The sequence below is a fragment of the Onychostoma macrolepis genome, chromosome 22 (genome assembly GCF_012432095.1).
Source record: "Onychostoma macrolepis isolate SWU-2019 chromosome 22, ASM1243209v1, whole genome shotgun sequence".
NCBI lineage: Eukaryota > Metazoa > Chordata > Actinopteri > Cypriniformes > Cyprinidae > Onychostoma > Onychostoma macrolepis.
In genome coordinates this window covers 24,031,376-24,054,733 of record NC_081176.1, presented here as the reverse complement: position 1 = coordinate 24,054,733, position 23,358 = coordinate 24,031,376, and the positions used below count along the sequence as shown (strand labels likewise).

General features: G+C 37.2%; 1 protein-coding gene across 2 annotated transcripts; it reads right to left on the bottom strand.

Moving 5' to 3' along the window:
* Window positions 1-964: 964 nt before the first annotated feature.
* vasna (vasorin a) lies at window positions 965-22,786 on the bottom strand. Of its 2 annotated transcripts, XM_058761722.1 has the most exons (3): window positions 22,436-22,786; window positions 15,534-15,673; window positions 965-5,026 (listed from the first exon to the last, which is right to left on the bottom strand). In XM_058761722.1, exon 3 carries the CDS (start codon window positions 4,991-4,993, stop codon window positions 2,933-2,935), a length of 2,061 nt encoding a protein of 686 aa, XP_058617705.1. In that variant the 5' UTR covers window positions 4,994-5,026; window positions 15,534-15,673; window positions 22,436-22,786; the 3' UTR covers window positions 965-2,932. The 2 variants fall into 2 exon arrangements, with proteins under 2 accessions (XP_058617705.1, XP_058617704.1); XM_058761721.1 differs by lacking the exon at window positions 15,534-15,673.
* Between the last annotated feature and the right edge of the window lie 572 nt (window positions 22,787-23,358).

Genomic DNA, 23,358 nt, shown 5'->3' with positions numbered 1-23,358 from the left:
TTTATCATGTATATGTAAATACAATATTTTGAAAATATTTACATGTATATACATTTATATATTTATATTATTATATAAAATATATTTAATATATAAGCATAATATATTTTTCTTAAATATATACATGCATGTGTTTGTATTTATATATAAATAATAAATATACACAGTACACACTCATATATTATGTAAACAAAAACTTTTATTTTGGATTCGATTAATCGCGATTACTCATTTGACAGCACTAGAAAATAGACATTAAATATCATTTTGAACTGACATTTATTTGCTATGAAGTTCATTTATCAACATTAGTTAATAAATCTATCATGAACTAATAATTAACCTCACATTTTTTACAGTATTTATAAATATTGGTTGTTTATTTTAAAATATTTTAATTGTATTTAAATGTAATTATATTGTTGATGATTAATTTATGTAAATATATTGTTTGCTGTTATTCATGTTTGTTTGATTTATACTTCATGTTTGTTCAATTGAACTTAAAATCCATTAAAATGTATTAGCATATATAGAAATTAGCAATAACCTAAATGCTGTAAAATGTTGTTCATTGTTACCTGATACCTAATGCTAATTGACATATGTTAACAAATTGATTCGTATTGTAAAATATTGCAGGTTAATTTAACGTCATTATACTATATCATACACACCCGCAAATATTTGTAATATTTGTAATTCTAAAGTTCCATGTAATGAAGAAACACTATTTTAGTAAATAACGAATGTTGTAGCTGAATTTCGCTAAATTTTAAGATAATTCCTGAAAAGTTCTTAAAATGTTTGTACTGATTTAACTAAAGCCTCAAAATCTAGGATTAAACCTCAAAATCCAGAACAATTCAGAAAAGTTAGATTAAATTTGAACTTTGTGGACATGCTGTTTTAATTACCGAGTACAAGCATAACGTTTTGGTAGGGAATAACAGTCACAGAAGAGTGGTTTTTCCATTTTATTTTCTCAACAGATGTCACATTTTTCTTCCAAAGAGTACACATTTTTACATCCAAAAAAAGAGAAGACTTGGCTTTGTGCACAACAAAAGAGAGAAACAACAAGCATCCCAAAGTAAGCATGGGACTTGAAAGCGGTTTTGAAAATGTTTCAAATATTTGAAGCCCCTCATGCTGTGTAAAGCTGTTCCTCTTTCCAGTTCAAACGTTTAGATGTGCTAGACGCTGACATCTTCAGCGCACATACTGCATACGGTCACAAATATGTGGCACAGGGCTAAAAAAGGGGTTGCTGAGAGTGGGGAGCATTTGACAATTGACCTTTCCTCACTTTGGATTAGATTACTGGCTCCATTTCTCTTAACACAACTTTACTGCGCTGATAATGCTCATAAACATGCAATTCCACAATGACACTTTTGGCTTAAACACATTCGCACTTTCACAGAGAAAAACTATCAGTTGTACTCTTTGTACATGGGTCTTGTTATATTATTTTCTGAAGCAAAGGCTTAATGAAGATTTCATGGGGAAGATGATTAATTAATCAATCCAAACAAATCAAATTAAACAAGTTAAAAAAGATTTTTTGGCATAGTATTTTTGAATCATTCAGTATATATCAAAGTACCATGGTATTAGCACCTGATACCATCACTGTACAATAATATGCTTTTGTTAGTTTTCATAGTCTGGTTGAAACAAATGAGCAAAGCCATCTGCATTCAGCTTGGCAACGAATACAAAAAAACCCTGGCTTTGAAGACTTCCCCTCGTTTGTCTGTGTTTGGGGCCCGTGAAGCATGAGTACAGGACATTTTTAGAAAGCTGGCACGTAAAAAAACAGCTTTGTTAAAAGCGTTTGTTATCCATATCCTTATATAGCACTAGTGTGTTTGTTAATGTGTGGAATTTGTTTGAGGTCAAAAATGGCTGCGGGTGTTTATAGTCTTGCAAAGTGTTTCTTTGTCAAATGCAGGATGAAGACTTCACTCATGTAAAGTGAGTTTGTTTTCACTTAGAAGTAAAAGCATTTTAACTTGTTGCACTCAAGTGAGAGGAGAAAAAATGTTTGCTACAGTCTCATGTTTACAAGTCAAAACAAACACAACAACTAAACACAAAAAGGGACACAGAAATGGTACCTAAAGAAAAAGTTCACCCAAAAATGAAAATTTTGATTTCATTTACTCTCATAAACTTTTCCCAAACTCATGTGACTTTCTTTCTACAATAGTTTGTTTTTTGATCCATGGAAGACAATCATTCAGGTTTGGAATGACATGAGGGTAAGTCAATACCAGAATTTATTTTTGGTGAACTGTTCCTTTAAAAATACAAAAACATAATAACACAGCTTTAACATAACAGCGTAAACTAGACAACGTAAGAAAATGTCTCTTCATGTTTTGTTTTTTTCACAGCAAATAATCTCCTGTGCAGGACAGATGGGGTAGAGGAACAGAGGGATGTTTAAAACCTGTTTGAAGCATCTTTTAAGAGGCTGATCACTTTCAGCTTCTCTAGGCACTTCTTAGGCACAGTCCCAGTGTCTCTGATCAGTGCAATTTGTTTCTGGACAAAAAAAGTCCAGGCGTCCAGGCATGAGCTTTTGACTCCTGTCTACCACTTCCAGAGCCAGATACACAATTAATGAGCTACCTTTAAAGAAACCTGTTTTCCAGCCTATCAACACTATGTTCAGTAATGTCTGGCCATTTCTCAGATTTGCTGATATTTATGGTTATTAAAAAGGCACTTTAAGGAATCTGTAAAAAATGTTGACGCCACCTGGTTTAAATACTGGCAGTCAATTTAAGCGTTTGGCTGGGATGCATTAAAATGTTCACCAACCCGCCAGAGTCTATCTAGTGTCTGCATTGCACCCGCCTGCAGGAGTCATGGAGCACATTGCCCTCTGTGGTTTGGAGGTATGAGTAGCGCAATATGGCTTTTACACATACAAAGGTTTTGTACAAGCTACATTATTGTTGGCTGGACACTGTCCTTGTATTAAAGGTGCCTCGTATTCCAAGGTATTTTGCACTAAAGACGGGCAAGGGGTGATGTCGGGTTGTTTCGGATGTGTCAGACCATTCTCTGGACTGGTTTTTACTCCCTCTAATTCCAGAGGAGATGTCTCATGTAAGTCCATATCTACTGCAGCCTTGGATCTCCTCCTGCGGTGGATAACCACCACAGTAGCTACAATGGCCACAACCATCACCACCGCTACAGCTGCCACGATGGGTATGAGAGAGGAAGAAGGTTCAGTCCTGTCAACACTTGGCTGATGGGAGGAGGGTGGGATTCCTGCTGTGCGAGCCTCCATGCAGGCACTAACCGAGACATGGACAGGCTCTCCCAGAGGACTAGCACATACAGAATAGGTGCTGTTTGGCTGTAGCCCTCTAAGCGTGTATTCAGGGTAAGTTGGAGGCACATTCAGTTGTAGTGGCCTTTGGTCGGGGCCTGACAAGTTTCGGTAAGTCAGACGGATTCCTCGGATGTGTGGTCGTGTGTGGATGTAACGGTGAAGGTCTAATGAAATGGAAGTGCTGGTTATGTGAAGGGAGCTGATTGTGTTGGGCTGGACTGTAGCAATGGTCTCGATAGAAACTCTAGGCGAAGGTGGAGGAAGGAAGCTTGGATTTTGAATCTCACAGTAGAGTCCTAACATTGAAGGCGGACACAGGCAAACAACCCCCCCATTCGAGTCAAATACGCATGTTCCCCCATTTAGACAGATATTGGAGGGGCATATAATGTCCTCTTCTTCAGAATCTTCTATGATTTCTCTGGGGAAGGCAGTGGTCTGGGAAAGAGGGAAGCTGTCTGTGTCTGCTGAGGGCATCTCACTTGGTGGCGCCGGGGGGATGGCATGCGTTGTGCCTGATGGTGTGGTGGAGTTTGTGGGCTTGCTTGTAGTACTGCTTGTCCCTGCGCTTGTTAACTCAATGGTCGTAGTGGGACAGCCAAAATCTTTATGCTCCAACTTGGCCAAAACCTTTCCTGAGTTTATTGGTGGAAAGTGGCATCGAGTCTCCTCCATTCTTAGCAGTTCTATTTGAGCATCCTTTACCCATGCTGGAAACCAGGCCAGTGGGCAGAGGCAGTTAAAGGGGTTTTCTGCTGCAGTGAGTTTCTCAAGTTTGGGGAAAAGGTTGAAGAAGCCCTCGGGGAAGCCTTGCAAATTAAGGTTGCTCAAGTCAAGCTCTAGCAAATTAACCAAATTTTGGAAGTCATCTCGTTTTATGGATCTCAAGGGATTCCCAGTTAAATTGAGGTTTCGTAGGCCACCCATTGCCTTCAGTGTAGGTTGAATCTCTACAAGTAGGTTCTGGGAAACATCCAGAACGTGTAGGTTCACCAGGCTGCTTAGCAGCTCCTCATCCAGACTGGTCAGCCGCAGTCCAGCTATTTTAAGAGACTCAAGGTGTGGCGTCTGTAAATCTTCAGGTTCAATAGGTGGGATACTATTATAACTAAGGTCCAAGTGGAGCAGCTTGGGCAGCTGCAAAGCTGGCAACACACTAATCTGATTCCCCTGTAGCTTCAGCTCCAGTAGGTTCTCTAGTCCCTCAAATGCAGCTGGGTGAATGCTCTGAATGCGGTTGCTGTAGAGATACAGCCTTTCCAGGTTGACCAGTCCAGCAAAGCTGTCTTTGGAAATGTGGGTGATGTGGTTTGAAGAGAGGTCCAGGTTGTGTAGAGAGGAGAGTGGGCTAAACGCCCCATCAGGGATTTCACTGAGGGCATTCTGACTCAAGTCCAGCATTCCAAGCTCGCCAAGCTCTACAAAGTCCTGCTGTTGCAAGGTGTTAATGTTGTTTTGAAAGACGTAGAGGTTCTTTGTGGACGAGGGGAGGTCACGAGGCATGTTGCTCAAGTTCTGCTGAACGCAGAAGATGGCAACAATGGAGCTACACATGCACTCTTGAGGACATCTGCTGCTCAGTGATCCACACAGTAAGTGAAACAAAATGAGATGAGACAGGGAAGATAATGGCCGCATCGTTGAACACTGTCTAGCCTTTGTGATGCAATCCTGCAACAGAAAAAAAAGAGAAACCCAATGTCAAAACTTGCATAGATGATCTTTTATTGTATATACGTGTTCACACATTATTGGGCCTTTGACGTGGGTGTCCAGTCCTACTCCTGGAGGACTACTGTCCTGTCCAGTCCTGCAGAGTTTAACACCAGCCCTAATTAAACACACCTGAAACAGCAAATCAAGGTTTTCAGGGCCTCTACTAAAAGCTTTCAGTGATGAAGCAGATTGGGGCCCTCCAGGAGCAAGGCTGGACACCCCTGGCTATGCAGATCATGGTAATATTAATAATAAACATTTCAGTGTTTGATGTTCAGATGGTTCTCCATGCTAAACCATTTTGGCATTCTTTTGGGACCATGCAAAATGTAAAATTTGGGTCCTGAATCAAAACCAGTATTGAACAATTCCTTTACATGGCTTACAAACAGAAAATGGTACACTTAAAGCTTTTGGCAAGGCTTTGTCAACTCCATCCTTACACAGAGAAAACAACAACCATCCTGCAGGGCAATCCTCCAGTTGTGATGACCAGAATTGTCATGCCCAATGTAACTTTGATATTTAAATTACACAAGTACTGCAGGTTAAAAAAAAATCAAATAAAAGCTTGGTCTGAAATGCTGTGGCAGAAAGTTTGTAAGTGTTTTTGAGTCAGTTCTGAATTAGTCACTGGTGCCTCTTTAGTAAAGATTAATAAATAGGTGCATGACTCTGCACTAGAATTGAAGCTTATTTCATGGTGTGGCTAAATAACTTTTGTCTTTATTTTCCTTCAGCATTTTCTGAGATCATCCAACAATTGCTGTGGTATACGGCCCAGCTGACCGAATGTCTGTTGACCTGCCTTGCACTCAGTTTCACTCTTTCCACTGTTTGCTTAATGAGTTCATCTCAGAGAGTTTAGACCTCATCCCAGAATATGTCCTCAGAGCAGCCCACCCAGCGTTTCAACGCCCAGTACACACACAAACCTGGAGATTCTTCATTGACACAACTTTGATTGTCTAAACATAAGTAGCTTTCTAATTGTGAAAAAACAAATAATTGCTAGCTTAAGTTGTGCAAGTGGTGCCCCTTAATTTTCAATGAAAGTCCTTGTGTTATTTTGTGTGTGTCCCTTTTTGGTGATTGTTCAACAATCTCTTTGATTTTCTAGTGAACAAAGGCCTAGGCCAAGCCTCTGCCATCTTCTCCACTGCTGAGATAACAATGTGCATGTTTGTGAGTACAAAGAATAGTTTACTGTTCCAACAAGAGTCCTGGCTACTAAAGGGCCAGTCTATTGAGGGAGATGAACAACCATTCGTTTGGCAGGTACACTCTTTTCATCCTTTTTTTTTTCTGTCCGAGTTTCCTTTTGTGAGCCTCTTTTTCTCACATCAACCATTTATCTTTTTTCTCTGCCCCTTCTTTCCCTCCTCTCGTTGAAGGGCAATGGCTTGGTTATTAGGACACCTTGTGATTATATTTGCTCACTTTGTTTTGTTTTGATCTGATCTGATAGAAGAAGCCTGTTTGACTCTGCTGTTTCGCTGTGTTTTGGAATATGATATGTACTTATTAGCTGGTCCAAGCTAGTCATTGGCTGGTCGACCAGGCACCACTTTCCAAAAATCAGTTTGACCTTCTAGTTTGTTATTGGTATAAGTTGGTCTACTAGCTGGGATCAGCTAGAAACCAGCTACCATGTTTCAAAGGTGAACAGCTTAAGCTCAACTTTCCTGCAGGGATGGGAAGGAGAGTGAGTATGCATGAGTTTGCCTTATGATTAGATGATCTGACATTCAATTTGGTCCAATTATTAAAATTGTAATTATTCTGCAGTTTCATCTTAGTCAGATAATTCACCATTTGTTTTCCCTCTCCAGGTTATTTGATATATATTTAGTTTTTGATATTTTAGCCACTGTACTTTCAGCTGCAGTTTTAAACATCTCTTGTATGTTTTTGCTTTCCATTCCATCTTCCTTCTTGCTATATAATGTGTTTGGACTCTCTACAGGTTGCTTGACTTTTGAACAGAAACTAGAGCTTTCATTAAAGGGGGTTGCTACCTTCCCGTCTTTTCTCTCCTGTCTTCTCTCGCCCTCCTTCCATTCTCCCTTTCTTCTCTGGCATATGTACAATCCCACCGGCACGGCAGGAATTTTGCAATAACCCTAAAAATCCATCTTCATCACAGGAAGGCATGGGGCCTCCTAAGGGTTTGAAATTTCTCTCTCTCACTTTTTCTTTATTTGTTTCAGGGTTCATGTACTTGTTTGCCAATCTTCTGTCAGAACTGATTGCATGAAAACAGGTTTGACGAGGATGGCATGAGGTGAAGAAGGAAGTCACAGGTGAAGCAGAGCTGAATGTCATCAAGACTTTTGTTTTCTTTGTAGGTCACACATTAGAGTGATCTTAAGCTTAGTCACTGTTTTAATAACAAATGCAGAATGCTACAGAATGCTATTATATAAGGGATTGTTGGAGACAGTTCACCCAAAAATGAAAATTTCATTAGAATGTTCCTATATCTTCACAGCCTACGTACTAAGTCATCCACTGGAACACCACAGTTAGCAGAAGCTAGAGATTCCGGTTTATAAAGTTTTAAATATGAATAGTTTTCTTACAAAAACACATTGATTTGCTTCAAAGGGCCTTTATTAAACCCCCGGAGCTGTGTGGAGCACTTTCTTGTGATGGATTTATGCACTTTTATTGGACTTCAAAACCTTAAACCCCATTCACTACCACTGGCAGAGCCAGGGCATTTTTTAATATAACTCCGATTGTATTCGTCTGAAAGAAGAAAGTCATATACACCTAGGATGACTTGAGGGTGAGTAAATCATGGGGTGATTTTCATTTTTTGGGTGAACTATCCTTTTGACATTAAGTCAGTCTGATGATTTATGACACTCTTTTAGCCTCTCGTCAGACACATGCTTACACACACCCAAAAATCAACACACAGGTATCACTCCAACACACACAGACACACACTCCCTCTGGGTTTGGCTCAGCGTTGTTTTATTTATAAGCCATGAATGATGAATGAATGCCCAGCTGAATGAGAAATAATTAAAAAAAACATCCGTTTGTATTCTTATTAGACTTCTCATTACTTCTGATAAGAATGTTTTTTAATTAGTGAGTGATGAGAGAGAGGACTTGGAAAGGGGGAATAAAACAAGATTTAGAAACTGGAAAGCCACAATATGAGATGCCTCGAATGACCCTGTTTATAGAATATTTGTGTGGGTTTTGTTTTTCACTCATTCCTTTTCATCCTTTATCCTTCCTTTAAAAACTGCTTTTGAATGGCAAAGTTCTAAATAAATATAGCCGAAACCGAAAGCTTAAACTAAATCCTGCAAAGAGGATAAAAACGTAGCCTATGTGTGTATTTTGTGAATGTGATCATCATGAAGAGAGTCCAGAGACTGTGAAACAGTTGTTGGGAATTAACTAAACTAACTAACAATGACTAACTTAACCTCATAAAATAGCTTAGTTTTTTACTTGTTCAAACAAAAGATATGGACATACTCTAGCACTGGAAAGTGATTCATTTTAGTGATTCAGTTCATTCTTTTAAATTATTTAAATCATTATTTTCTGATTCAGTTTAAACTTTGTACAGATGTCCCTGTTCGGCTTTTTACTTAAATTTTAAAAATTATGTTAAATACTGCTGTTAATGAACATTTTTAACCTAAATAATTAAATAGGGGTGTTGGTAGTTAGTTGTTAGTTAGCCTAGTCCAGTTACAGTTAAATACTCCATATCTGTAAATCTACGTATACATGATATATGTTATTTGATTTCAGAGATATTTAATAAAATAAATAAAATAATAAATTAAGTTGTTATCCTAATGCAGTTAGCTACTTAATGTTGGTAGATTCAGTGTATCTAAGTATTTATGTTTGCTAGACATTTATCTATATCACAACCAACTAATACAAATATTTAGCTACAGTTTTTTTGCAATTAGCTTGTGGTAGCCTATAGCTAAACAGTAGCTTGTAGGCTAGCATAGCTAACTGCTAGTTAGCAGCTTGCACTGTTGCTAACTATATTTAGCTACAAATTTGTTAGAAGCTTGTAGTATAGCTAAATATTTTTGGTTGTAGTGTAGCTAACTGAGTAATGCTGGTAGTTTGCAATTTAACCAACTACTTATTCCTTTTCTAAATAGTAGCTTGACAAGCAGTTGACCTGTTGTAAAAATGTGGCAGACACACACAGACACTCATAGTTTCACTCACTCACATTTGCTAGAGGTGTGAATTAGCGTTTCTTTAAATAGCATACATGTAATGCTACTTTCCTGAGATTACTCAGCCATGCACACATATTGACACACAGATAAATACACATTTCCGTCAGCAGCTCCTAAGCACAGCTGGATTGTGTTACCCAGAATGCATTGGGACGGTCTCTCCGGGTGACAGCGAGCTCCCATTAAGTAACTGTTTTGCGATTAGGGTAGGGGGAGGATTTCAGGGAGGGAAACCAAAAGAGAAACAGGCATGTGCAGTTAAATGTGGATTCTGTACGAGTGTGCACATGCCTGTAAGCAGCTGTTTGTGTTTACGCATGCTTGAATCAAGCTCATGAACATGTGGCTGATTTAAAATACAAAACAGATTCATCAGGGTAACTGTGACTTTCCTCATGCTTCACTTCAACCACAACAGAAGCTTCTAAAGCAGAGCCAGAGCCAAGTCTTTGCTATCCTCGACTAGCACTAAAGTCACAAATAAGATCGTTTCAGTATCTTAACTCTTTCTTGCTTAGACATCAACGAGAGTAAATGCAAAGCAAACAGAGACTACAAATCCGAAACTAAATGATCTGAGCCCTGCTTGTCTACATTAACGCTACAGCGCTAGCTTACTGTCTGTCAACAATTTTCAGCATTTGCAACCCATCTTTTTTGGATGGATTTTAACCATTGGGAATTGATTGGATCATGAAAAGTGGCATTATAGTACCATAACCATTTTGGCTCTTTTATAATAGCCAATAATATGCACTGCCTAGATGACATTGGTGACGATATTTATTTTATATTACAAATCTATAATTAAAAATGTAAATTAATGCAATAAAATATTATATAAATAATATTTTAAAAAGGAATTTTAATGAAGAATAGCATTTTGTGAATCTTGTGCAATAAGACCAGGAATGCTGAAGTACTTTAAAAAAAAAGCCAAAAATCAATGTGCTGAAATGTAATCTCCAAAGACCCAACTTAAGAATGAGCTAAAATGTTTCTTTAAAAAAAGGAGGATTAATTTACAGTAAACCCAACGTTGTGCAGGAAAAAAACAAACAAACAAAAAAAAACTTAAAAACCCATTAAAGGGTGAGTTCACTGATTTTAAACCAGCTTTGTATTCCCAAGTTGAGGAGACGTAGTTGTGATATTTCTCATTTTGGAATCAACAGTGTTTCAGATGTTTCTCTTGAAATTATTTTGTAAAAATATAAGTAGGCATAGCTGAGACATGAGAAGGAGTCCAAAATGAGAATTGGCTGTGAGAACATGGACGATCTCTATATTATCTTGCTGTAATTGCTTTCAAGACACTATTATAAAAATGTTTTATTGCTCAGGTTCCTTCTTTTTTTTGGTTACATTGTATTTTTATTTCTATTTTTATTTTTTTACCTTTAATAGGCAGGACAGCAGGAGGAGAGACAGGAAACAGTGGGAGAGGTGAGAAGAGAGCAGAGGTAGGAAAGTACCTTTAGCTGGTGTCTTGGGTGCAGTTGTACCTTCATGTTTGATCTGCTGCCTACAAAGCTATGGCTCTGACAAAGCTTACTTTACGCTTAGGATACTTAAACGCTGCTCGCCTTCCTTTCCCGATCCTGACCTACACCAAGATATTTCTGTTTACTTGTCAGCAAAAGTCCATAAAACATGTAATGTGGTGGACTTTTAACAACTCAAGGGCTTTTTTTGTATCCCTGCTCACGGACAGTCTCTAAAATCATTGAGCCCAGTGCATTATGGGTGTTTACGGTTTCCTACCTTTTTTCACTCAAGTGCTTTTGCTCTGTTTCCTCTATTTGTGTAGCATCAATTTAAAGGCACAAATGTAATTGATTAATGTTACAATGTCAAGAACTCAAATTTTAGGTTCCTATTTCTTTGGACTACTATTAAATAACCATAATAAGGTCCACTTAACAAGTAGTTTCACGCAAAACATTAATACAAACACACACACACTTCAAGGCCTCCAGACAAACACTCTCTCAAATACACACAAAAGACACCAAAAAGGTGGAGAGTGGCTTTAACCAGACTAAGTGCAATAAAGGTAGGCCGTCCTCCCCCAACTTTGCCCAGGGCCTGTAGGCAGTTCAAGTTACAATCTTCTCTGTGTGCATGTGCACACCTGCTAGCCATGCACATCGGCGGAGACACCGCGTTTCTGTGTGAAACGTGAGAATCTTAACAAGACAAAAGACCAAAGTAGACCAACATACACATGCCGCTGACACACGCCAACCTGTCATATACTGTTACAAATGTTGCTTATCTATCTATCTATTTATCTATCTATCTACCTACCTACCTACCTACCTACTGTGGTACAAACTACGCCTGGAAACTGTAGCATGTCTGGCACGAGAAGCATTTTAAGATGGGTGTGTTTATGAGAGATGTCATTTGGTGTTCTTAGCATCCTTTTGTGTTGCACATTTCTTTCTGAAGGGCTGCATTTGAAAGGTCAGTGTGTTTGCGACTTGCTTGCCTGTAATATGTTGCTGTTATGACTAGCATGCTGTTAGGTAGCATAATCTGAAGCCATAGCATTGCGTGCATGATTCATATTTGCTCTGTGCCTCTCTCTTTATGAATATGCACTACAAAATGTACAGTTTTTTCACTCATCCATAAAACACGATGAATGTAGTTCAGAAACACATTTGTATACAGATATTAAGACTTGTTTAGAGTTTATTTTCATACTCCATTGGGCAAAGAAGTAATTTGCTATGGAGTAGTTAAATTACGTTTTTATTTTATTATAAGAATAAAGTTATATTTTCCAAAAGCACGTCTTAATGTTATGGTTATGAAATGCTCCAGTTTGACTGTAATGAGTTATATGAACAACTTTTATAATGCTATATATCTCTTTTAAAGCTTGAAAGCCTATTCAAGCCTATTCATTTCATTATTTTGCCTATGTAACATGCAAAATAGCTTGGAAAATAGGCCTCAAATATGAATATCCTTTCAATTATCGTCTTAAACACTCATCAAAACATCCAAATACACATTACAATTCTTCATTAACATTAAATACATGATATATTAACATTTGAATTTTATATGAATATAAAAATAATATATATATATATATATATATATATTTTTTTTTATCATCATTTATATACATACATACATACACACACACACACACACACATATATATATATATGCGTTTATCAGAATTTTCTCTAGAACTGTACCAATAAAGTGTGCAATCAATCATTGATCTGTTTACAAAGGGCAAACTACACTTGAATTGTGTTGTGACAAATGAAGAGTGAGGGAGAACTGTTTGTACTTGTCTATACATGTCTCTTGCTCTCTCTCTCTCTCTCTCTCTCTCTCTGTGCAGGTTTAGTTGGTTCAGGACAGGTTCCTTGTAGTTTTTAAGCTCTGTTTTTCTGGCTTACCTTCATACTAAATCTGTGTGTAATAGAGTTAATCATAACAGCATTCACCTTGACATCTCTCAAAGAAAAACAAACACACACACACACACACCATACAAGAATGTTTATCTGACTGAGGTGAACACTTGTACACCTGCTAAACACATTCAGCAGCAAGTTATTCAAGTTAACACATTATTTTTTGTTATTCGGTGTACTACGTAACACATAATAGGTGTCAAACGTTGCTGGCCTGACGCCATAGATCTTAATGCCATGACTCATATGCAAGCACACAGATTTCAGGCGCTAGTGTCAGTCACCAGTCAAAGCCTTGAGAGTTAAATTCTGTTTAAAATTGATCAGCAGTCAAAGAGTCCAGCAGATGTTTACTCGCACTGTACAGATGTGGAAAGCATCCATGCCAGAGAAAGAGAATTAGATAGAAACTAAACTAAACCAAAAATAAACCAACTATTTCATGGAAAAGTGCAGTTTTACATCAAATTCATTTAAATTTGAATATGAATTGAATGTGAACCTACAAACACTCTCTCAAATACACACAAAAGACACCAAAAAGGTGGAGAGTGGCTTTAACCAGACTAAGTGCAATAAAGGTAGGCCGTCCTCCCCAACTTTGCCCAGGGCCTGTAGGCAGTTCAAGTTACAATCTTCTCTGTGTGCATGTGCACACCTGCTAGCCATGCACATCGGCGGAGACACCGCGTTTCTGTGTGAAACGTGAGAATCTTAACAAGACAAAAGACCAAAGTAGACCAACATACACATGCCGCTGACACACGCCAACCTGTCATATACTGTTACAAATGTTGCTTATCTATCTATCTATTTATCTATCTATCTACCTACCTACCTACCTACCTACTGTGGTACAAACTACGCCTGGAAACTGTAGCATGTCTGGCACGAGAAGCATTTTAAGATGGGTGTGTTTATGAGAGATGTCATTTGGTGTTCTTAGCATCCTTTTGTGTTGCACATTTCTTTCTGAAGGGCTGCATTTGAAAGGTCAGTGTGTTTGCGACTTGCTTGCCTGTAATATGTTGCTGTTATGACTAGCATGCTGTTAGGTAGCATAATCTGAAGCCATAGCATTGCGTGCATGATTCATATTTGCTCTGTGCCTCTCTCTTTATGAATATGCACTACAAAATGTACAGTTTTTTCACTCATCCATAAAACACGATGAATGTAGTTCAGAAACACATTTGTATACAGATATTAAGACTTGTTTAGAGTTTATTTTCATACTCCATTGGGCAAAGAAGTAATTTGCTATGGAGTAGTTAAATTACGTTTTTATTTTATTATAAGAATAAAGTTATATTTTCCAAAAGCACGTCTTAATGTTATGGTTATGAAATGCTCCAGTTTGACTGTAATGAGTTATATGAACAACTTTTATAATGCTATATATCTCTTTTAAAGCTTGAAAGCCTATTCAAGCCTATTCATTTCATTATTTTGCCTATGTAACATGCAAAATAGCTTGGAAAATAGGCCTCAAATATGAATATCCTTTCAATTATCGTCTTAAACACTCATCAAAACATCCAAATACACATTACAATTCTTCATTAACATTAAATACATGATATATTAACATTTGAATTTTATATGAATATAAAAAATAATATATATATATATATATATATATATTTTTTTTTTTTTTTATCATCATTTATATACATACATACATACACACACACACACACACACATATATATATATATGCGCCGTTTATCAGAATTTTCTCTAGAACTGTACCAATAAAGTGTGCAATCAATCATTGATCTGTTTACAAAGGGCAAACTACACTTGAATTGTGTTGTGACAAATGAAGAGTGAGGGAGAACTGTTTGTACTTGTCTATACATGTCTCTTGCTCTCTCTCTCTCTCTCTCTCTCTCTCTGTGCAGGTTTAGTTGGTTCAGGACAGGTTCCTTGTAGTTTTTAAGCTCTGTTTTTTCTGGCTTACCTTCATACTAAATCTGTGTGTAATAGAGTTAATCATAACAGCATTCACCTTGACATCTCTCAAAGAAAAACAAACACACACACACACACACCATACAAGAATGTTTATCTGACTGAGGTGAACACTTGTACACCTGCTAAACACATTCAGCAGCAAGTTATTCAAGTTAACACATTATTTTTTGTTATTCGGTGTACTACGTAACACATAATAGGTGTCAAACGTTGCTGGCCTGACGCCATAGATCTTAATGCCATGACTCATATGCAAGCACACAGATTTCAGGCGCTAGTGTCAGTCACCAGTCAAAGCCTTGAGAGTTAAATTCTGTTTAAAATTGATCAGCAGTCAAAGAGTCCAGCAGATGTTTACTCGCACTGTACAGATGTGGAAAGCATCCATGCCAGAGAAAGAGAATTAGATAGAAACTAAACTAAACCAAAAATAAACCAACTATTTCATGGAAAAGTGCAGTTTTTACATCAAATTCATTTAAATTTGAATATGAATTGAATGTGAACCTACAGTTGAACATGTATTGAATGGAGTTTTTATAGAGTTAACCATAAAAATGACTGCAACATTCATTTGAATTTGAATATGAAACTGATGAATGTGAACGAGAAGTGAATTAGCCTAAATTAAGGGAAAAATATTACGTGAAAACATAAATTAAATATTTTTCTTGAACAAAATCAAATCGGATAAACATCTATATCTATCTATCTATATATACTGTATATATATTGCATGGAAAGTCATGTTAGTTATGTACAAGGAATTAATTTGAATTTGAATATGAATTAAATGTGAACCTGAAGCTGGGGTCCTCTATAGTGAATGGGTGCCGTCAGAATGAGAATCCAAACAGCTGATAAAAACAGCACGATAATCCACAAGTAATCCACACCACTCCAGTCCAGTCCATCAATTAATGTCTTTTTGAAGCGGAAAGCTGCATGTTTGTAAGAAACAAATTCATCATTAAGATGTTTTTTAACTTTAAATTGTTGCTTCAAGCAAAAATACACAGTCCTCTATCCATAATATTGCTTTATCCAGTGAAAACATCAGCCTGTCTGAATCAGGAGAAAAATATGCATGATTAAGCACTGTTTACAAAGAAAACACTTGGGGCATTTTGATATGAGAGGACAACAGGGATTTATGGATCATGGACTTTTAATCGGAAGCGACAGTTTGAAATTAAAATCAGCTTGATGGATTTGTTTCTTTAAAAACACAGCTTTTCACTTCACAAGATGTTAATTGATGAACTGGAGTGATGTGGATTATTGTGATATTTTTATCAGCTGTTTGTCAAATAAGCTTTTATTTAGTCATTGAATGACCTTGCAATATTCACAAGTTCCAGGATTCATTTTCTTATATGCACATAATAAACAAACATAAATAACATTAAATAAAAATAAAAGTAACACCCCTTCCCCGGCCTGTTAATATACAATACAGTGACATTCAAAAACAACTTTTAAGTTACAATCCATTGCATTAAAGAATAGAAATCCTTTGTTTTAATCAGCTGTTTGGACTCTCATTCTGACGGCACCCATTCACTGCACAGGATACATTGTTGAACAAGTGATGTAAAGTGATGTAAATTTCTCCAAATCTGTTCTAATGAAGGAACAAACTCTTCTACATCTGAATTTGAATATAAATTTAGTGTGCCTGTGGTTGAAAGTAATTTAATTGCAAAAAGGAGAAAACTCACGGCTGGGACGTGCTGGAACAAATCGCCCCACCGCCCCCCTTCTTGCCCCACAGGGGGTGTCCTGTCTTCTGACCAGCTGTGTCAGCTTGAGTGTTTTCTGTGTCAGGGGCTCTAAAGACTTCAGTCTCTCAGACCAAATCTCAAATCTGAAATACTCTACGTTTCTGCACAATTTCTAGGCCATTAATCAAATAATCACATTTGTGATACTGAGCATATGATCTCCTTTGTTGAAAAGGTCAGATGTTCTTGCTTCCACTGAAACACAAGATGCTCTTTACACAAAACTTCATACAACTCAAATGCCTTTAAAACAAAGGGGCAACAAACCAAATACCAAAATGCTACAAAATCAACACATAAGTGCTGTTTAGAGCTCAACACCTCGGTCCTGAATTACATAGCAGATCTATTTACAACCGACAGCCCATTAAAACAAATAAACGAATGTGATACCAGACTCAGTTCAACTCCAGTGATGATGAGGTATGTTGGAACAAGACCAAATCAATTTCTCTGCCTGTCCCGACCTGTTTGTACCATGCACGGTAGTGACATTGGGGCTCCCTGGGAGAACGTTTACCTCCTTTGAATGATGTAGCTGTTGCTTGTAATGTGTAGACATGGTGTAAGTGTGGCCGAAGTAACTAAATACTATAGGGAAGTTCTCCGTCACTCTCTAGCACACTGATCTGTTTGTGTACTGTTGCAGCTCGCTGAAAAGCAATGAAAGACAGTCCAATACAATGTGTGTGTGTTTAAAGGCTTATCTGATCCTGTCCTGGCAGTCTGCTGATGAATTTGTTCTGAGACCATTCAATTGTGGCACTGATCGATTAAAGAGTACAAGTGACCTCAGTGTGACTCTATCAGTATTCTCAAGTTAGTTTCGTGACTTTGCCATGTGAATATGCAGAGGGATTAGCCATTCATAATAGACGTCACTTACATCTGAAAAGGATATTTCTGTCATCATTTACTCATAATATCACTGTCTTTCTTCTGTGGAACACGAAATGAGCTTTTTTCTTCATACAATGAAAGTCAGTGGGGTCCAATGTTGTTTGGGCAACATTGGACACAAAAGAAGATTTAAAGATCTTATTTTGGGATAGAATTGACATTTGTGATTCAACTATCCATGAACAAGATTTTTGATGTTTTTGAAAGAAGTCTGTTATGCTCACCAATGCTGCATTTATTTGATCAAAAATACAGTAAAAGCAGTAATATTGTGAAAAATATATTTACAATTCAAAATGATTCTCTTCTATTTTAATATATTTTAAAATGTAATTTATTCCTGTGATTCAAAGCTAAATTTCCTGCACCCATTACTTCAGTCTTCATTGCCACTGTGATACATTTATTCAGGAATCTTTGATAAAAAGAAAAGCATTTATTTGAATTGTAAGTGTATAGTTAGTCACTTTTGATCAATTTAATGCATAAAAAAGCTTAATGACTTTTTGAACTTTTGAACGCAGTTTGTATTTTTGAGCATCTTCTTCACCAATCATGTGCATGTTTATGTTTGTTTTATAACTCACTGTTGCAGCTTTAATGTAACACATGTTGCAGCCAAAGTAATCATAGAAGCAGATCCCTTTGATCAAACAGCGTTCTCCCGAGTAACTGCGTTTGAAGGACGGCAGACGGATGTTTGCTGTTCTTAACTTGTGAAAACCTGAACACCACCCAACAGACGCAGCCAAAGGCCATAACTCCGTCCTCAAGCGAATAACAAGATGTTACAGTTCACATTCAAAAAGAAAAAAAGATATTAAAAAGAATGAAAGATGTTCTTAGTGCACCTGGGAGACGTTTTACTTGCAGAGTATGTATCCTTAGAGGTAAATTGCGTAATTTCCTCTCAAAAACTGCAAAACAATGATTGTTTTCAAACAGGTTTCTCCTTTTATCTTCTATTGGTTGGGTAAACATATAGCTCCACCCCAAACTCACACGATTGGTTGAGCTAGTGTTGCTATGTGCTGCTGGTCGGGATGTGCAAAAAAAACAAAAAAAAACAACCAGAGTAGATGTTTTGAATCCCTACTTCTCAGGGGATTCAGTCAAGAAATGGCTTTTGTATATCTCTCAGCATATTAAGAACGTATTTTAGTGTACCATCCAATCTTATTCAAGCTTATTTCTAACAATGTTCTGATCTCTTTGTTTCTCTTGGCATTGGCTCTTGCCTTCACTCTGTTCATGATCACACACACAGCAGGGCTACAATCTAAACTCTGTTTTTACAAGTGGACACCACGGCAGAGCATACATAAAATAAATCCTAAAAGCCACATCATGAGATAATACAGTACTTGAGCTTTTCTTCACCAGTCTTCTTTATCTCTTGTCAGCAGTGGTGGGGAAGCTTACATTTAAAATAGATTTATATTAAGTACAACTACATTTTCTTACATTTAAGATTCATATTAGATACAATTAAAAAACACAAGAATCTAAAACATGGTAATGATTAGCAACATTGAATTCAATATAATGCCTGTGAAGCTACTGAAAATGTATTTGAATTACTACATTCAGTTATTTCCAACACTCCAGTTATTACCAAAACTGACCAAGTTTAGTTATTGAAGAAAACTTCAAACTCAAAAAGGTTACAATTTGCATTGTACAGATTCAACCCGATCTCATGAAAGTTTGTATAAATAGTACGCCAAATAAAAATGAAAACTCGTGGTATTGATATGCAAAAATGGGTAGGATTAGGGTTGTGGGGTAAATGCGTATCATATGCACGTGAAAACTGCATATTATCTGCACGCCAAACACATTCGTATCATATATACGCCAAAGTCCATTTTTGCGTATCAAAACGAGTTTTCGTTTTTATTTGGTGTACTATTTATACGCATTTTCATGAGACCGGGCTCTACAGATTATGAAGAACATGGAGATTCTCTCAAATATGGACAATCTTGATCTGAATGTTTATTTTATATTTATTATATATTATTTTTGATGCTTCTGTTTGTGTTCCTGAGAAATTATTCATCCTAATTCAGATATACAATAGTCAATATTTGAAGTGGATCAAAAAAGTTAATCAAAGTTGTCCTAAGACAAGAACGTATTTTGGTTTTAGGTTTTAGGACAACTTTGATAAAAGGTTTTGATCCACTTCAAATGTTGACTAGTGTATAATATATATATATATATTTTTTAAGTTTGCCACAGGCCCATATGGAATCTACGAACATGAAATTTTTTAGCTGATTTTTGAGGTAAAATGAAAAATAAAATAAAATAAAATAAATAATAATAATAATAAAGAACATACAAGGGTCAGGAAATACACTGAACTTGTTCTGAGCTCTCTGACACTAGTACGGTTGAATGTTGTTTCATTGTTTCATGCTTAATGCTCCTGTATTGCAACTCTTTGTTTACCCAACACTTCACGGAGGAAGAAACCACAGGAAAATCAAATCCCAGTCTTAGTAGGAGGGCTCATGCTTTGGCAGTCACTACTGCAACAGATTTTTGTGATTTTGAGTGATCAGTATAATCCAAACAAGAAGTGACGTGTTTCTAGAGTTTCCATCTGACCTTTAACAACAGCCAGAGTCACACTCAAGACACAAAAGGCCCAATCTTTACAATCAAAGTGTTTCTAACTAAATAACCTTCAGATGTCAGACACTTGACTCTACCGCGGACTAATTAAGGCCACTCTTAACTTAGCATCTGCACACACTTATTCCTGCTCGCTGTGTCTTAACGTCCATCATGCAGTTATTAACTGTGACTGGGAAGCTCCTTTTGAGGTACTCCCCTATTTAGTTGTCATGGTGGCATGACCCAAGCACTTATTAGCTGACCCTTGGGATTAGTCCAAGCCTGGCCAGGGGGGGTTAAGCCTTCACCTCCGAATACCCACTATAACATCCCACTAGTCCCTTTAATTAAATTGCTGAGACACCGCGTCAGGAATGTTTGCCTGTGCTTTTTGCTTGCTCTCCTTCTATATCTCTGTCTTTACTTTTCTCATACGCTTCGTAGCCTAAGTGCCCCCTTCGTGTTTGCCTCTCCCGAATGATGACTGGCAGCCTGCCAGCTGATCTCTAACCGAACAAAAACGTGTTAACATGCTTACTACAGTTATTATCACACATTACATAAGGAATGCAGCCCAGATTACTAATGACGGATCAGATTTTACTCGCAGCTGGGTTCTTGGTCTGCTTTGACGTCATTCATAAACAATATCTCACTAAACAAGCAAATAATATATCTTGGGTTTTCTGCTCATAGGGGCAGTTGAGTGCAGTACGAATGTGTGCTTATGCAATCTGTTAAACTGTTGAAACTTTATCTGCACACAGCCAAAAAATAAAGGTTCTTCAAAGCGTTCTCAACTCTTCCAGAAGAGTATATTAAGTTCTTGAGATGCTTATGTGGTTCTGAAGGTTGATGATTAAAATAGTTTGTTACATTATAGGATCTTTGGACCAGCATATTGGTTTCTGAGTTCCTGCCTGCAAAATATAGTCCTCTTTAGAGACTGTGCACTCTTAAAAACAGGTTCCTTTAACACGCTGTAGATTTAGACATTATGTATTCTGAGCAGAGTTGATTTAACTCTGGGGATTTTGCTGTGTGGGAGGTTCTTTGGGATACCAAAAAAGGTTCTTCTTTGGTATTGTTACGAAAACCCCCTTCTGGAACCTTCATTTTTAAGACCGTATGCTAAAACCTGTATAAAAAGTAACAATTCACAAAAGCTACACTTCATATGTTGTGATAATCTACTGGGTATTTAAAGGTTATGACCATTTCAGCATCTCCTTTAGACTTCTAACCAACCACTGAGCAATGAAAAGCGGCATACAGCTGAGGAGGATTACCAGAACTATTCAGAATCACTAAAATGAATGGCCAAAATCGCAGCATGTCACTCAACCCTTGCTCCAAAGTACTTCTTAATAGAGTCCTCCACAAAAATGCTCCCCTTAACTGTTGAGGTGTCTTTGAAGCATGGGTTTAAAAGCCAGAATAATCAAGCATATTCTACTTTACACCCCATGTACTGTTTAACTATTTTACATAACTTAAATTAATAACCACACAAGATGTTATGATACTTTGCTATGATGCTGCTGATGGTCTTGCGCAATGCTGTCTTGTGGCGTCCCAGCACTGTTTATGTGATATAGTCTATTTGTGCTGTCTAAAGGTGATGTAGATGGATAGCACTTTGTTTTGGAGATGTAACGACCGATAATGAACAGAACTGTTGTGATTATATCCTCAGGAGAACGTGACTAATGTTTAATCTAACTTTGTGGTTAAAAGCACACAGTGGTGTATTTGCAATCTGTTCACACATGCACATAGGTACCACTCAAACCGTAATTAGGGATGTCAGCCCCAAAACACACCACCATATTCGCACACATAAAACATAATGTAATAAATATGTAATGTAGTGTATGTATCATATATAATATAGTGTAATACATAAAAGTGTTGTTGTACTTTATTTTAATAACTTTCTGATTCACTATTAAGATTTATCGCTTCAAACTAGCATGCATTCGTTATGTTTATTTATTTTTTTTTGTGTCTGTGTTTATTATGAGGGATAATTCACAACCATTCATCACTGAAGCAGTTATTGCACAATATGAAATATCGACTTGGGTTACCTGGTGTGAAGTGCATAATCTTAAAACAGACATGCTTTAGTGAAGCCACTTTGAAAGCTCATGAGACCAGGTAAGAAACTTTTCAAAAGTTTCAACACTGTTATTCACTGTCAACATTTGTTTTCTCAACAAAAGTAGCATAAACAAAAGTTTCAGAATTTTTCCCCCCAGTGTAACACACTGAAATGTTTTGTGCAACCTATTAAATAACCCCTAAAGATAGCCTATATTAAAAAAATTTTTTTAATGTTTACATTCTGTCATATTCAGCGAGCATCTATAAATAATTCGTTGCGGTGCTTACCTGTAAAATGCGAAACGGGAAGCAAGTGTGCGTTGTTTTATCCACAAGAGACCACGTAGCGTAATAAAAGAATGACTTTCAAGACTCTTCTACGGTCATTCTTTAGGCAGGAATAGTTTCTCCTGAAGGGAAGCTCTGACACACATCACCATACAGCGCACATACGGAGCCTCCCGTTCCGTACAGGTTGCGTCCAGCCATACGTCTGAACTTTAGGAACGCGATGGTGTTTTTACTGAATGGCAGGAGCGCAACACCTCCAGAGTTTTAGGAAGGAGGAGCAAAACTCTTCAGGCTTGACACAACTCTCCGTCGCCGGGCTGTGGTGACAAGGGGTATGTTCCCAATAATATACCATACTAGAAATACGCAGTGTAGCCTACACTACTGTGCGTATCCAATGGGGTTAGTTTGGAATATTTTTAAAGGCGCGGTCACATTATTTCGCGGGCAAAACTTGTCATTGTTTATTTTCAGTATACTGTAGTTTTATGAAGCACCCCTTAGGAAAAAGAAGTTTATTGAAGTGTGCTATTACAGTATTCTTTTAAACTAAAAATAGGAAAGTATACTTTTAGTCTACTTTTCATGTACTTCTCAGAAATGGGCTTTATGTACTTCTCTGAAATATACTTAAAATGACATTTAAGTATACTTCACTTATACTTAGAAAAAGTCAAAATATATTTGAGCTACTTGTGCTCCTAGAATCCGTTTTTTCATTGTTATATGAAAAAACGGGTGCTACACATCTTCTGTACAAGAATTTCCAGTGAAGAAGAAACCGAAACAACAGATGCTTCCACATGAAGGGTGTTTCTCAAACGGAAGGCTGCATCCTTCCTAGTTCAGTCCTTCAGAGTCTTGTAGGCTAGACTCCTCCTCGGCATTGAACGCTAGAATGAGACGCTCTAGTAAGTGTG

Excerpts from the sequence above, each read along its gene's own strand:
- vasna (XM_058761722.1), bottom strand. The coding sequence starts at position 4,993 with ATGCGGCCATTATCTTCCCTGTCTCATCTCATTTTGTTTCACTTACTG.